The sequence below is a fragment of the Choloepus didactylus genome, chromosome 1 (assembly GCF_015220235.1).
Source record: "Choloepus didactylus isolate mChoDid1 chromosome 1, mChoDid1.pri, whole genome shotgun sequence".
Taxonomy (NCBI): Eukaryota; Metazoa; Chordata; class Mammalia; order Pilosa; family Megalonychidae; genus Choloepus; species Choloepus didactylus.
The window spans coordinates 86,432,732-86,450,487 of NC_051307.1; the positions used below are offsets into that span (position 1 = coordinate 86,432,732).

Sequence of the window (17,756 nt, forward strand, 5' to 3'; positions counted from 1 at the left end):
GTTATAACCAAATAAACCCCCTTTATAAAAGCCAATCCATTTCTGGTGTTTTGCATTCTGGTAGCATTAGCAAACTAGAACAGGGTTCTACGAGAGGACCCACAGAAGCTCAGAGAGGACGCCACTAGAACCAGAAGCTGAAAGCAGTGAAATCTGAGAATGAAGGACCAGTTGATGCTAGCCATGTGCCTTGCTATCTGACAGAGGAACCCTAGGTGCCAGCAGTCTGTCTTCAAAGTCCAGGTATCATCCTGTTGATGCCTTAATTGGGACATTTTCATGGCCTTTTAACTGTCAATTTGAAAACTAATATATCCCCATTGTAAAAGCCAACCCTTTTCTAGTATACTGCATTCTGGAAGCTTTAGCAAAATGAAACAATCTCTCTTGATAGAATACATAGGTAGGAAATCATTATGGGTAAGGCAGATTTGAACAACACAATCACCCAAATGGACTTCATTGATATTTATAGGCTACCCCCCACAAAAATAGTAGAATACATATTGTTTTTAAGTATTGTACCAAAACAGACCATAGGCTGGAACACAAAACAAATCTCGATAAATTACAAATGAGTGTTTTCTGAGTATACTTGAATTAAATTAGAACTCAAACAGAAAGATCTATGGAAAATCCCCAAATATTTGGATAGTATATAAGGTACTTTTAATAACCAGAATTATTAATGACCTTTTCTTAAAAAATATGGCTCAAAAAAGAAATCAGGCTTCCAGTCTACCAAGATGGCAGTGTAAGATGCTCCAGAGTTCCATTACTCCACTAATTTTTTTTTAATTTTAATTTTTATTGAGACTGTTCACATACCATACAATTATCCAAAGATCCAAAGTGTACAATCAATTGCCCCCAGTACCCTCATACAGCTGTGCATCCATCCCCACAATTAATTTTTGTTCAAATTTTAGAACGTTTTCATTACTTCAGACAAGAAATAAAGGCAAAGAAGTGAAAAAAAACAAAAAGGAAACTCAAATCCTCCCATATCCCTAACCAACCCCCCTCCATTGTTGACTTGTGGTATTGGTATGGTACATTTGTTACTGTTTATGGAAGAACACTTAAACACTACTGACTGTAGTATATAGTTTGCAATAGATATATGTTTTTTCCTTATATGTCCCTCTATTGTTAAATTCTAGTTATATTGTCATATATTTGTTATGGTTCATGGAAGAGATTTCTAATATTTGTACAGTTAATCATGGACACTGCCCACCATAGGATTCAGTTTTATACATTCCCATCTTTTGACCTCCAACTTTCCTTCTGGTGACATATATGACTCTGAGCTTCCCCTTTCCACCTCATTCTTGCACCATTCAGCACTGTCAGTTATTCTCACAATGTGCTACCATCACCTCTGCTCATTTCCAAACGCTTAAGTTCATCTAGTTGAACATTCTGCTCATTCTAAGCAACCGCTCCCCATTCTTTAGCCTCATTCTATATCTTGGTAACTTATATTTCATGTCTATGAATTTACATATTATAATTAGTTCCTATCAGTGAGACCCTGCAATATTTGTCTTCTGTATCTGGCTTATTTCACTCAGTATATCGCCCTCAAGGTTTTGTCATCAACCCATTTTTTTTTTTAAGATGGTTTGGTTCACATGCCATACATTCCATCATAAGTAAACAATTGTTCTCTGTATAGTCACATATTTCTGTGTTCAACACTCTCACCACTATCTATATAAGGGCATCTACATTTCTTCCACAAAGCAGGAGGAAGAGTCAAAGAAGATAGAGAGGCAAAAGAAAAAGAAAAAAGAAAGAGGAAAAAAAAAAACATGACAGCTAGGAAGCAGCAAAAGGAAAGATAACCTTAAATCAAAGGAGAATAAAGAGTGAGACAATACCACCAATGTCAAGTGTCTCACACCCTTTCCCTATCCTTCCCTCTTATCTCCATTTACCTTGGTATATCGCCTTTGTTACATTAAAGGGAGCATAATACAATGATTCTGTTAATTATAATCTCTAGTTTACGTTGACTGCATCCCTCCCCTAATGCCTCCCCATTTTTAACACCTTGCAAGGTTGACATTCGCTTGTTCTTCCTCGTGTAAGAACATATTTGTACACTTTATCAATTGTTGAACAGTCTAGGTTTCACCGAGTTACACGGTCCCAGTCTTTATCCTTCCTCCTTTCTTCTGGTGTCCCACATGCTCCCAATCCTCCTCTCTCAACCATATTCATAGTTATCTTTGTTTAGTGTACTTACATTGCTGTGCTACCATCTCCTAAAATTGTGTTCCAAACCATGCACTCCTGTCTTCTATCACCCTGTAGGGCTCCCTTTAGTATTTCCTGTAGGGTGGGTATCTTGTTCACAAAGTCTCTCATTGTCTGTTTGTCGGAAAATATTTTGAGCTCTCCCTCATATTTGAAGGACAGTTTTGCTGGATTTAGGGTTCTTGGTTGGCAGTTTTTCTCTTTCAGTATCTTAAGTATATCACACTACTTCCTTCTTGCCTCCATGGTTTCTGCTGAGAGATCTGCACATAGTCTTATTAAGCTTCCTTTGTATGTAATGGATCACTTTTCTCTTGCTGCTTTCAGGATTCTTTCTTTGTTTTTGACGTTTGATAATCTGATTATTAAGTGTCTTGGCGTAGGCCTATTTATATCTCTTCTGTTTGGAGTACGCTGTGCTTCTTGGATCTGTAATTTTATGTCTTTCATAAGAGATGGGAAATTTTCATTGATTATTTCCTCTATTATTGCTTCTGCCACTTTTTCCTTCTCTTCTCCTTCTGGGACACCAATGATATGTACATTCTTGTATTTCGTTTCGTCCTTAAGTTCCCAGAGATGTTGCTCATATTTTTCTATTCTTTTCTATATCTGCTCCTTTGCAGGTAGGCTTTCAGGTGTTTTGTTCTCTAGTTCCTGAGTGTTTTCTTCTGCCTCTTGAGATCTGCTGTTGTATGTTTCTGTTGCATCTTTTGTCTCTTGTGTTGTGCCTTTCATTTCCATAAATTCTGCCAGTTGTTTTTTTTGAACTTTCGATTTCTGCCTTATGTATGCCCAGTGTTTTCTTTATAGCCTTTATCTCTTTTGCCATATCTTCTCTAAACTTTTTGAATTGATTTAGTGTTAGCTGTTTAAATTCCTGTATCTCAGGTGAATTGTAAGTTTGTTCCTTTGACTGGGCCATAACTTAGTTTTTCTTAGTTTAGGTTGTAGTTTTCTGTTGTCTAGGCATCTACCTCCTAGGCCACCCCAATCAGGTTTTCCCAGACGAAAACAAGCTCAGGTCACAAAAGGAGGAAACATTCAGTATCTGGTTTCCCTGATGGTGCGTCTTAGAGGATTGACACACCCTGTGCCTTTCTGCCCAGCAGGTGGCACCTGTCAGCCTGTCATGGGCTGGTGTAAGGGGGTGTGGCCTGTGGCTCTCCTCCCCCAGGCTCTGGGGTCTGGTTCTGAATGTAAGGCAGGTAGTAGAGCTGGGCCCCTCCTCTTTCCTCTTGGGAGGCTATGCCCCCTACAGAGAGATCATCTGCATACAAATAGATTCTTTGTTTCTCTGACTCCGCTATCTCCACCCTTGTCTGGGTCAGAGTGCTGTGATTTTAAAATGGCTGAGGCTTTCTTTACTGCAAAGCACTGTGAGCTGAAAATGGCTGAGGCTTTCTCTACTGAGCCATTCAGGTTGACAGAGAGAGAAAGGGACAGAAAGCTCCCAGATTCATCCATTGGAGATTTCTGGGCTCCCCGTCCCAGGATAGATATGTCCCCTGACTCCCCCAAGGTCAGTTGTCACAAAAGCCTCTGTCTGCTTGTCGGGGATTCGCAGTCTCTTTGAGCGGTTAATATTAAAACCCTAGTTGAAGCTGGGCTGAGGTATATTCGCTTGTTCAGAGAGTTCTGCTCTCTAGCACCATGAGCCTTCCGTGAGGGAGGGGCTCTCGGCATGGGTCCGCAGTTTTTACTTACAGATTTTATGCTGCAATCTCGGGCATTCCTCCCAATTCAGGTTGGTGTATGATGAGTAGACAGTCATGTTTGTCTCCCCACAGTTATTTCAGGTTATTTACTAATTTTTCTGTCGTTTATGAATTGTTCCAGGGGGGAGTAACTGGCTTCCACTCCTCTCTATGCTGCCATCTTAGCTCCTCTCTCCACTGAATTTTTGAACAACTATGTGCTAGTTTGTATACATTATGTCCCCGAGAAAAAGCTATATATCTTGATGCAATCTTGTGGGGCCATGCGTATTAGTGTTGATTAGGTTGGAACCTGCTGGTTCAGTGTTTCCATGGGGATGTGACTCAAATCAACTGTGGGGAAGACCCTTCATTGGATTATTTCTATGGATAATTTCTATGGAGGTGTTACCCCACCCATTTTGAAACGCCACTTGGGAGCAAGCGGACGCCAGCCACGTGCCTTCCGAGCTAACAGAAGTTTTCCAGAGGCCAATGGCCATCCTTCAGTGAAGGTACCCTTTGTTGATGCCTTACCTTGGACACCTTATGGCCTTCAGACTAACTTTGTAACCAAATAAACCCCCTTTATAAAAGCCAATCCATTTCTGGTATTTTGCTTAATGGGAGCATTAGCAAACCAGAACAAACCAGCAAAAACTGACAGAGCTGTCTTCCTCAAAATTACAGAAAACATTAAAAGGGTTGCAATAACTAGGCAAGAGTCAAATCAAGAAAATACAACTTTAAAAAATGGTAGGAGAAACCTGTGGCACCTTTAGTGCTCCCTATCCCACCCGTTCTCCAGCATGGTGTGGAGCTACTCTGTGCTCCCATAGTGGGTCCCTGGTCCTGCTCCAGAGGGAGCAGAGTAATCGTTATGCAGATATTGGGGTACCTATACATCTTTGCCAATTTATCAGATGGCAGCCTGAAAATCAACCAGAACACTGGTCTCTGGCTCACCCTCCTAAAACTTGCAGAAGCAGCTTGTGGACAGCTAAGGCAGTGTAAGAAACAAATCAGAACAGCCTAGGGCAAGGATTACTGGCTTTAAGACATACAATAGAGCACCTGGGATTAGACTTTGTTACCATTAGATCTGCCTAATAAGCAATGATGAAGGGAGTTCTTCAGATTAAAAGGAAAGGACTCTAGACACGGATCAAAGCAGCATAAAGAAATAAAGAACTCAAGTAAAGGTAACCATATAGGTAATTATTAATGCCAGTACTATTGTTTTGTATTTTTTTGGTATATAACTCCACTTTTCACTTTTTACAGTTATAAAAGGCAAATGCATAAAAAGTAATAACAAATCTATGATCTGGACATACAACATATAAAGATATAATTTGTAATAAGTACAATAAAAAAGTAGGTAGATGGAGGGGTATAGGAACAGTGTATGTGTATGTTACTGAAGCTAAGTTGGTATCGAGTCAAACGAGACTGTTATAAATTTAGGATGCTAAGTTTAAGCTCAATAATAACCATAATGAAAATATTGGAAAAATACATACAGAAAGAAAAGAGAAGGGACTCAAAATGGTACAACACAAAAAAATCAAATAAATATGAAAGTAAGCATTAAGAGAAGAACTGAGGAACAAAAAGGTATTAAGATTTACAAAGACCAAATAGCCAAATGGCAGAAGAAATTTCTACATTATCTGTGGTTTCTTTAAATGTAAATGGCTTAAACTTTCTAGTCAAAAGTTAGAGAATGGCAGAATGGATAAAAAAGCATGACCTAACTATATGCTGTTTACAAGAGACTTGTCTTAAATTCAAAGACAAAAGTAGGTTGAAAATGAAAGAATGGAAAAAAATATTCAATGCAAATGGAAACTAAAAAAGAACTGGGATAGTTATATTAACATCAGATATAATAGATTTTAAGTAAAAAACTGCAACAAGGGACAAGGAAAGACACTACATACTGATAAAGGGGTCAATTCAACAAGAAGATCCAAGAGTTATAAATTTATATGCACCTAAGGGCAGAGCTAAAAAATATGAAACATATATCGACACGTTTGAAGGGAGAAGTAGACAGTTCTGCACTAATAGTGGGAGAGTTTAATACACTACTTTCAATAGTGGATACAGTCTCTAGACAGAAGATGAACAAGGAAATGATCCTCCTTGATATCATAAACCAACTAGACATAATAGGCATATAAAACACTTCACCCAACAACAGTAGAATATACTTTCTTCTCTAGTGTACATGGGTCCTTCTCCAGGATAGACCATATGTTATGTCACAAAACAAATTTCAATATATTTTAAAATGTTGAAGCATACAACATATCTTCTTTGACCACATGGAATGAAGCTAGAAATCAGTAACAGAGGGAGAACTGGAAAATTCACAAATACACGGAAATTAAACAACACACTCTTAAACAACCAATGGGGCAAGAAGAAATCACAAGGGAAATGAGGAAATATTTTGAGGCGAATGAATATGAAAACAACACACCAAAACTTATGATATGCAGAAAAGGCAGTGCTGAGAGATAAATTTATAGCTCTAAAATTAAATTACTACCAACTCCACAGAAATAAGCAGGATTATAAGAGGATCCTATGAACAACTGTATGCCAACAAATCAGATAACCTAGATGAAATGGACAAATTCCTAGAAAAACACAAACTACCTACATTGATTTAAGACTAAATAGGAGAGGCGGGGCAAGATGGCAGACTGGTGAGCCGTATGTTTTAGTTACTCCTCCAGGAAAGTAGGTAGAAAGCCAGGAACTGTGTGGACTGGACACCACAGAGCAATCTGACTTTGGGCATACTTCATACAACACTCATGAAAACGTGGAACTGCTGAGATCAGCGAAAGCTGCAAGTTTTTGCGGCCAGGGGACCCGCGCCCCTCCCTGCCAGGCTCAGTCCCGGGGGAGGAGGGGCTGTCAGCTCCGGGAAGGAGAAGGGAGAACTGCAGTGGCAGCCCTTATCGGAAACTCATTCTACTGATTCAAACTCCAACCATAGATAGACTGAAACCAGACACCAGAGAATCTGAGAGCAGCCAGCCCAGCAGAGAGGAGACAGGCATAGAAAAAAAACAACACGAAAAACTCCAAAATAAAAGTGGAGGATTTTTGGAGTTCTGGTGAACATAGAAAGCGGAAGGGCCCTGAGGCGCATATGCAAATCCTGAAGAAAAGCTGATCTCTCTGCCCTGTGGACCTTTCCTTAATGGCCCTGGTTGCTTTGTCTCTTAGCATTTCAATAACCCATTAGATCTCTGAGGAGGGCCCGTTTTTTGTTTGTTTGTTTGTTTGTTTGTTTGTTCGTTTTAATCCTTTTTTCTTTTTCTAAAACAATTACTCTAAGAAGCCCAATAAGGAAAGCTTCAAAGACTTGCTATTTGGGCAGGTCAAGTCAAGAGCAGAACTAAGAGAGCTCTGAGACAAAACGCAATAATCCAATGGCTGAGAAAATTCACTAAACACCACAACTTCCCAAGAAAAGGGGGTGTCCGCTCACAGCCATCATCCTGGTGGACAGGAAACACTACGGCCCATCACCAGCCCCATAGCCGAGAACTGCCCTAGACAACCCAGTGTGACGGAAGTGCTTCAAATAACAGGCACACACCACAAAACTGGGCGTGGACATTAGCCTTCCCTGCAACCTCAGCTGATTGTCCCAGAGTTGGGAAGGTAGAGCAGTGTGAATTAACAAAGCCGCATTCAGCCATCATTTCAGCAGACTGGGAGCCTCCCTACACAGCCCAGCAGCCCAGAACTGCCCTGGGGGGACGGCACTCACCTGTGACATAGCACAGTCATCCCTCAACAGAGGACCCAGGGTGCACGGCCTGAAAGAGGGACCCACTTGCAAGTCTCAGGAGCCATACGCCAATACCAAGGACTTGTGGGTCAGTGGCAGAGACAAACTGTGGCAGGACTGAACTGAAGGATTAGACTATTGCAGCAGATTTAAAACTCTAGGATCACCAGGGAGATTTGATTGTTAGAGCCACCCCCCCCTCCCTGACTGCCCAGAAACACGCCCCATATACAGGGCAGGCAACACCAACTACACACGTAAGCTTGGTACACCAATTGGACCCCACAAGACTCACTCCCCCACTCACCAAAAAGGCTAAGCAGGGGAGAACTGGCTTGTGGAGAACAGGTGGCTCGTGGACGCCACCTGCTGGTTAGTTAGAGAAAGTGTACTCCACGAAGCTGTAGATCTGATAAATTACAGATAAGGACTTCAATTGGTCTACAAATCCTAAAAGAACCCTATCAAGTTCAGCAAATGCCACGAAGCCAAAAACAACAGAAAATTATAAAGCATATGAAAAAACCAGACGATATGGATAACCCAAGACCAAGCACCCAAATCAAAAGACCAGAAGAGACACAGCACCTAGAGCAACTACTCAAAGAACTAAAGATGAACAATGAGACCATAGTACGGAGACAAAGGAAATCAAGAAGACCCTAGAAGAGCATAAAGAAGACATTGCAAGACTAAATAAAAAAATGGATGATCTTATGGAAATTAAAGAAACTGTTGACCAAATTAAAAAGATTCTGGACACTCATAGTAAAAGACTAGAGGAAGTTGAACAACGAATCAGTGACCTCGAAGATGACAGAATGGAAAATGAAAGCATAAAAGAAAGAATGGGGAAAAAAATTGAAAAAATTGAAATGGATCTCAGGGATATGATAGATAATATGAAACGTCCAAATATAAGACTCATTGGTGTCCCAGAAGGGGAAGAAAAGGGTAAAGGTCTAGGAAGAGTATTCAAAGAAATTGTTGGGGAAAACTTCCCAAATCTTCTAAACAACATAAATACACAAATCATAAATGCTCAGCGAACCCCAATAGAATAAATCCAAATAAACCCACTCCGAGACATATACTCATCACACTGTCAAACACAGAAGAGAAGGAGCAAGTTCTGAAAGCAGCAAGAGAAAAGCAATTCACCACATACAAAGGAAACAGCATAAGACTAAGTAGTGACTACTCAGCAGCCACCATGGAGGCGAGAAGGCAGTGGCACGATATATTTAAAATTCTGAGTGAGAAAAATTTCCAGCCAAGAATACTTTATCCAGCAAAGCTCTCCTTCAAATTTGAGGGAGAGCTTAAATTTTCACAGACAAACAAATGCTGAGAGAATTTGCTAACAAGAGACCTGCTCTACTGGAGATACTCAAGGGAGCCGTACAGACAGAGAAACAAAGAAAGGACAGATAGACTTGGAGAAAGGTTCAGTACTAAAGAGATTCGGTATGGGTACAATAAAGGATATTAATAGACAGAGGGGAAAAATATGACAAACATAAACCAAAGGATAAGATGGCTGATTCAAGAAATGCCTTCACGGTTATAACGTTGAATGTAAATGGATTAAACTCCCCAATTCAAAGATATAGATTCGCAGAATGGATCAAAAAAAATGAACCATCAATATGTTGCATACAAGAGACTCATCTTAGACACAGGGACACAAAGAAATTGAAAGTGAAAGGATGGAAAAAAATATTTCATGCAAGCTACAGCCAAAAGAAAGCAGGTGTAGCAATATTAATCTCAGATAAAATAGACTTCAAATGCAGGGATGTTTTGAGAGACAAAGAAGGCCACTACGTACTAATAAAAGGGGCAATTCAGCAAGAAGAAATAACAATCGTAAATGTCTATGCACCCAACCAAGGTGCCACAAAATACATGAGAGAAACATTGGCAAAACTAAAGGAAGCAATTGATGTTTCCACAATAATTGTGGGAGACTTCAACACATCACTCTCTCCTATAGATAGATCAACCAGACAGAAGACCAATAAGGAAATTGAAAACCTAAACAATCTGATAAATGAATTAGATTTAACAGACATATACAGGACATTACATACCAAATCACCAGGATACACATACTTTTCTAGTGCTCATGGAACTTTCTCCAGAATAGATCATATGCTGGGACATAAAACAAGCCTCAATAAATTTAAAAAGATTGAAATTATTCAAAGCACATTCTCTGACCACAATGGAATACAATTAGAAGTCAATAACCATCAGAGACTTAGAAAATTCACAAATACCTGGAGGTTAAACAACACACTCCTAAACAATCAGTGGGTTAAAGAAGAAATAGCAAGAGAAATTGCTAAATATATAGAGACGAATGAAAATGAGAACACAACATACCAAAACCTATGGGATGCAGCAAAGGCAGTGCTAAAGGGGAAATTTATAGCACTAAACGCATATATTAAAAAGGAAGAAAGAGCCAAAATCAAAAAACTAATGGATCAACTGAAGAAGCTAGAAAATGAACAGCAAACCAATCCGAAACCAAGTAGAAGAAAAGAAATAACAAGGATTAAAGCAGAAATAAATGACATAGAGAACAAAAAAACAATAGAGAGGATAAATATCACCAAAAGTTGGTTCTTTAAGAAGATCAACAAGATTGACAAGCCCTTAGCTAGACTGACAAAATCAAAAAGAGAGAAGACCCATATAAAGAAAATAATGAATGAAAAAGGTGACATAACTGCAGATCCTGAAGAAATTAAAAAAATTATAAGAGGATATTATGAACAACTGTATGGCAACAAACTGGATAATGTAGAAGAAATGGACAATTTCCTGGAAACACATGAACAACCTAGACTGACCAGAGAAGAAATAGAAAACCTCAACCAACCCATCACAAGCAAAGAGATCCAATCAGTCATCAAAAATCTTCCCACAAATAAATGCCCAGAGCCAGATGGCTTCACAGGGGAATTCTACCAAACTTTCCAGAAAGAACTGACACCAATCTTACTCAAACTCTTTCAAAACATTGAAGAAAATGGAACACTACCTAACTCATCTTATGAAGCTAACATCAATCTAATACCAAAACCAGGCAAAGATGCTACAAAAAAGGAAAACTACCGGCCAATCTCCCTAATGAATATAGATGCAAAAATCCTCAACAAAATACTTGCAAATCGAATCCAAAGACACATTAAAAAAATCATACACCATGACCAAGTGGGGTTCATTCCAGGCATGCAAGGATGGTTCAACATAAGAAAAACAATCAATGTATTAGAACACATTAAAAACTCGAAAGGGAAAAATCAATTGATCATCTCAATAGATGCTGAAAAAGCATTTGACAAAATCCAACATCCCTTTTTGATAAAAACACTTCAAAAGGTAGGAATTGAAGGAAACTTCCTCAACATGATAAAGAGCATATATGAAAAACCCACAGCCAGCATAGTACTCAATGGTGAGAGACTGAAAGCCTTCCCTCTAAGATCAGGAACAAGACAAGGATGCCCGCTGTCACCACTGTTATTCAACATTGTGCTGGAAGTGCTAGCCAGGGCAATCCGGCAAGACAAAGAAATAAAAGGCATCCAAATTGGAAAAGAAGAAGTAAAACTGTCATTGTTTGCAGATGATATGATCTTATATCTAGAAAACCCTGAGAAATCAACGATACACCTACTAGAGCTAATAAACAAATTTAGCAAAGTAGCGGGATACATGATTAATGCACATAAGTCAGTAATGTTTCTATATGCTAGAAATGAACAAACTGAAGAGACACTCAAGAAAAAGATACCATTTTCAATAGCAACTAAAAAAATCAAGTACCTAGGAATAAACTTAACCAAAGATGTAAAAGACCTATACAAAGAAAACTACATAACTCTACTAAAAGAAATAGAAGGGGACCTTAAAAGATGGAAAAATATTCCATGTTCATGGATAGGAAGGCTAAATGTCATTAAGATGTCAATTCTACCCAAACTCATCTACAGATTCAATGCAATCCCAATCAAAATTCCAACAACCTACTTTGCAGACTTGGAAAAGCTAGTTATCAAATTTATTTGGAAAGGGAAGATGCCTTGAATTGCTAAAGACACTCTAAAAAAGAAAAACGAAGTGGGAGGACTTACACTCCCTGACTTTGAAGCTTATTATAAAGCCACAGTTGCCAAAACAGAATGGTACTGGCACAAAGATAGACATATAGATCAATGGAATCGAATTGAGAATTCAGAGATAGACCCTCAGATCTATGGCCGACTGATCTTTGATAAGGCCCCCAAAGTCACTGAACTGAGCCATAATGGTCTTTTCAACAAATGGGGCTGGGAGAGTTGGATATCCATATCCAAAAGAATGAAAGAGGACCCCTACCTTACCCCCTACACAAAAATTAACTCAAAATGGACCAAAGATCTCAATATAAAAGAAAGTACCATAAAACTCCTAGAAGATAATGTAGGAAAACATCTTCAAGACCTTGTATTAGGTGGCCACTTCCTAGACTTTACACCCAAAGCACAAGCAACAAAAGAGAAAATAGATAAATGGGAACTCCTCAAGCTTAGAAGTTTCTGCACCTCAAAGGAATTTCTCAAAAAGGTAAAGAGGCAGCCAACTCAATGGGAAAAAATTTTTGGAAACCATGTATCTGACAAAAGACTGATATCTTGCATATACAAAGAAATCCTACAACTCAATGACAATAGTACAGTTGGCCCAATTATAAAATGGGCAAAAGATATGAAAAGACAGTTCTCTGAAGAGGAAATAGAAATGGCCAAGAAACACATGAAAAAATGTTCAGCTTCACTAGCTATTAGAGAGATGCAAATTAAGACCACAATGAGATACCATCTAACACCGGTTAGAATGGCTGCCATTAAACAAACAGGAAACTACAAATGCTGGAGGGGATGTGGAGAAACTGGAACTGTTATTCATTGTTGGTGGGACTGTATAATGGTTCAGCCACTCTGGAAGTCAGTCTGGCAGTTCCTTAGAAAACTAGATATAGAGTTACCATTCGATGATCGGAAAGCAGTGACACGAACAGATATCTGCACGCCAATGTTCATAGCAGCATTATTCACAATTGCCAAGAGATGGAAACAACCCAAATGTCCTTCAACAGATGAGTGGATAAATAAAATGTGGTATATACACACGATGGAATACTACGCGGCAGTAAGAAGGAACGATCTCGTGAAACATATGACAACATGGATGAACCTTGAAGACATAATGCTGAGTGAAATAAGCCAGGCACAAAAAGAGAAATATTATATGCTACCACTAATGTGAACTTTGAAAAATGTAAAACAAACGGTTTATAATGTAGAATGTAGGGGAACTAGCACTAGAGAGCAATTAAGGAAGGGGGAACAATAATCCAAGAAGAACAGATAAGCTATTTAACGTTCTGGGGATGCCCAGGAATGACTATGGTCTGTTAATTTCTGATGGATATAGTAGGAACAAGTTCACAGAAATGTTGCTATATTAGGTAACTTTCTTGGGGTAAAGTAGGAACATGTTGGAAGTTAAGCAGTTATCTTAGGTTAGTTGTCTTTTTCTTACTCCCTTGTTATGGTCTCTTTGAAATGTTCTTTTATTGTATGTTTGTTTTCTTTTTAACTTTTTTTTTCATACAGTTGATTTAAAAAAGAAGGGAAAGTTAAAAAAAAAAAAAGAAACAAGGAAAAAAAAAGATGTAGTGCCCCCTTGAGGAGCCTGTGGCGAATGCAGGGGTTTTTGCCTACCCCACCTCCATGGTTGCTAACACGACCACAGACATAGGGGACTGGTGGTTTGATGGGTTGAGCCCTCTACCATAAGTTTTACCCTTGGGAAGATGGTTGCTGCAAAGGAGAGGCTAGGTCTCCCTATGGTTGTGCCTAAGAGCCTCCTCCCGAATGCCTCTTTGTTGCTCAGATGTGGCCCTCTCTCTCTGGCTAAGCCAACTTGAAAGGTGAAATCACTGCCCTCCCCCCTACGTGGGATCAGACACCCAGGGGAGTGAATCTCCCTGGCAACATGGAATATGACTCCCGGGGAGGAATGTAGACCCGGCATCGTGGGACGGAGAACGTCTTCTTGACCAAAAGGGGGATGTGAAAGGAAATGAAATAAGCTTCAGTGGCAGAGAGATTCCAAAAGGAGCCGAGAGGTCACTCTGGTGGGCACTCTTACGCACACTTTAGACAACCCTTTTTAGGTTCCAAAGAATTGGGGTAGCTGGTGGTGGATACCTGAAACTATCAAACTACAACCCAGAACCCATGAATCTCAAAGACAGTTGTATAAAAATGTAGCTTATGAGGGGTGACAATGGGATTGGGCAAGCCATAAGGACCACACTCCACTTTGTCTAGATTATGGATGGATGGGTAGAAAAATAGGGGAAGGAAACAAAGAGACAAAGGTACCCAGTGTTCTTTTTTACTTCAATTGCTCTTTTTCACTCTAATTATTATTCTTGTCATTTTTGTGTGTGTGCTAATGAAGGTGTCAGGGATTGATTTAGGTGATGAATGTACAACTATGTAATGGTACTGTAAACAATCGAAAGTACGATTTGTTTTGTATGACTGCGTGGTATGTGAATATATCTCAATAAAATGAAGATTAAAAAAAAAAAAGGCAACTAGATTGGAAAAGAGGAAGTAAAACTTTGTTTGCAAATGTCATGATCATTTACGTACAAAATCCCCCGAAAATATACAGCAAAACTAATAGTGCTCATAATTCAGCAAAGTGGTAGGCTTTGAGATCAACACACAAAAATCTGTAGTGTTTCTCTACACTAGTAAGAAACTATCTGAAGATGAATTTAAGTAGGAAATTCCATTTACAATAACAACTAAAAGACTCAAATATCTAGGAATAAATTTAACCAAGGATATAAGGGACTTGTGCAAATAAAAGTATAAAACATTGCTGAAAGAAATCAAAGACTTGAATAAATGGAAGGACATTTCATGTTCATGGATTGGAAGACTATATATTGTTAAGATGTCAATTCTACCCAAAGTGATTTACAGATTCAATGCAATGCCAATCAAAATTCCAACAGCCTTCATTGCAGAAATGGAAAATCCAATCATCAAATTTATATGGAAGGGTAAGGGGCCCTGAATAGCCAAAACCATCTTGACAAAGAAGAACAAAGTTGGAAGATTCACCCTTCCCAATCTTAAAATTTTTTACAAAGCCACAGTAATCAAAACAGCATAGTACTGACATAAGGACAGACATATAGATCAATGGAATCAAATTAAGAGTTCAGAAGTAGACCCTCACACCTACGGCCAACTGTTTTTTGCCAAGGATGTCAAATCTAGTAATTGGGAAAGAATAGTCTCTTTACCAAATGGTCCTGGGAAAACTGGATGTCCATATGCAAAAGTATGAAGGCGGACTCCTATCTCATATCATAGACAAAAATTAAATCAAAACGGGTCAAACAACTAAATATAAGAAGCAGAACTATAAAACTCCTAGAAGAAAACACAGGGAAGCATCTCAGGACCATGGCAATAGTTTCTCAGAATTTACTTCAAAGGCACAAGTAACAAAAGAAAAAATATGTAAATTGGACCTCATCAAAATTAACAAATTTTGTGTATCAAAGGACTTTATCATGATGCTAAAAAGACAACCTAAACAATGGGAGAAAATACTTGGAAGTAATATTCAGAATAGATACAGAAATCCTACAACTCAACAAAAAGACAAATAACCCAATTTAAAAATGGACAAAAGTCTTGAAAAGACATTTCACCAAAGAAGGTATACAGACGGTCAAAAAGCACATGGACATATGCACAACATCATTAGCCATTAGGGAAATGCAAATCAAAATCACAATGAGATACCACTTCATGCCCATTACAATGTCCATTATTTAAAAAAAGAAAAATAAAAAGTGTTGGAAAGGATGTGGAAAAACAAGAACACCCATTCATTGTTGGTAGGAAATTAAAATGGTGCACTTCTGGAAAACAGTTTGGTGGTTCCTCAGAAAGTTATGTATAGAATTACCATATGACTCAGAAATCCCAATTCCTAGGTATACACTCAAAGAACTGAAAGCAGAGACTCAAACAGATATTTGTACTGCAATGTTCCTAGTGGAATTATTCACAATTTCCAAAAGATGGAAGCAACCCAAGCATCCATCAAAAGGTGAATGGATAAATAAAATGTGGTAAGCACATACAGTAGAATATTATGTAGTTGTAAATAAGAATAAGTTCTGATATATGCAACAACATGGATGAATCTTGAAGACATCAGCTTTAGTGAAATAGGACAGATACAAAAGGACAACAAATATTGTATGATTTCACTGATATGAAATAATTAGAATAAGCAAATTCATAGAGTCAGAAACTACAATGCTAGTTACCAGGGCATGGAGAAGGGGTAGGGAATGGGGAGTTAAAGCTTAATTGGTATAAAATTTCTGTCAAGGGCGATGGAAAAGCTTTAGTAATGGATGATGGTGATGGTGATGGCAGCATAACATTGTGAATGTCATTAACACCATTGAATTATACATTTGAAAGTGGTTAAAGGGGGATATTTTAGGTTGTATAAATGTCACTAAAATTAAAGAAAAGAAAATAAAATAAGACAAAAAAGGACAATATTGAGACAACTGAAAAGTTCTGAATATGGACCGTGTGCTTTATATTAATGTTAAAAAATTAAAATCATGGAAGTGTACAATACAAACAGATTCATGATTTGAAGTGAGGAGCAGAAATTTCAGATGGTCGTAAAGGGGTCAGACCTAGTAATTTGGCACATGCTTCTCTAGCTTTTTATCAGTGGTGGATCTGCCATCTGCAGTGAAGCAGCAGGTACCTGCTGCTTACTCACCACTCTCTTGTCTGGGACCCTCTGCGTAAACACCTTGTAGAGTCGCCAGCTCTTCCCCAGAATAGGGCCAAATACAAGGGAGGTCCCAATACACAGCATGGACAGTCGTATCTGCAGGTGGAAACGGACAGAAGCAAGAGTCAAGAGAGAAACCTTTGTCAGTTTCCCACATGCTCTAATCTGCAAAGTCTCAGTTCCTCAGAAGGCATGGGAAGAAAGTGGATTCCACTGACTAAGCATTCTAAAGCATGCTCTGAATGTGTCCACACCAAGTTGAAAGATTGAAAGTTGAAAGGCCAAGCACTCCCCACAAACTGGGTCACTGCTGCCAGAGCTGTTACCGCACACCCCGAGCGAGCACCCCCACACCCTTCGAGGAAGAAGCCACGCCGGCTCCCATGGAGTCAAGGAACGGGAGCTTCTGAGAAAGCAAGACTCGGAAGTGCGTGCTACCTTTCCAACCTGAGCCCCTCAACCTCATTTGCTAAAATGCAGACAACCCACAGATCCTGGCTCTCTGGCTACAAGGCCATGAATCAATGACAGCTGATTTAAAAAATCACCAAAACTTTAACATTATGGGAGGATTTTTAAAACAAAAGTTCAAAACTTTGCCTACCTGAATAAGAGTTTCCATTGATCTTCCTACTGAAACATCTTGATCTTGAATCCCAAAAAGGTAAGCACTACTGTAAGTCAGACAACTGCCCAGTAAGGTCACAATGTTCAGGTTGGGACTGGACATCTTCACAATCCTAGAGGGAACCAGGAAGAAGGACACTTACAGTCATGCATGACCCTTGGTGCTGGGAGTGGACAGAGCTTCCTCAACCCCAAAATCTCCAATGCAGCTTCAGAGTGAAGGGTCACTGGGAAGAAACCATTTTTTTTCTCTTTTCTTTTTTTTTTTGAAATAAATTCAAACTTACAGGAACAGTTGCAAAAACAATACAAACTCCATACACAGAACTCCAGCATACTCCGACCCCTCTCCCCCGATACCCCGATCCACCAACTTGAACATCCTGTCATGTCACCATTTCTTTCTTTCCCGCCCTGCCTCCCTCCCTATC

General features: G+C 39.1%; 1 protein-coding gene across 2 annotated transcripts in view; it reads right to left on the reverse strand.

Annotated features, from left to right (window-relative positions):
- The window catches only part of GPR156 (G protein-coupled receptor 156), a 93,049-nt gene that overhangs the window by 21,547 nt on the left and 53,746 nt on the right, over positions 1-17,756 (reverse strand). For both annotated transcript variants that reach the window (XM_037839731.1, XM_037839696.1), the window contains exons 3-4: positions 17,303-17,438; positions 16,684-16,794 (exon numbers count right to left, since the gene is read on the reverse strand). In XM_037839731.1, coding sequence (XP_037695659.1) covers positions 16,684-16,794; positions 17,303-17,438 — 247 coding nt within the window. The remainder of the gene's footprint in view (positions 1-16,683; positions 16,795-17,302; positions 17,439-17,756) is intronic.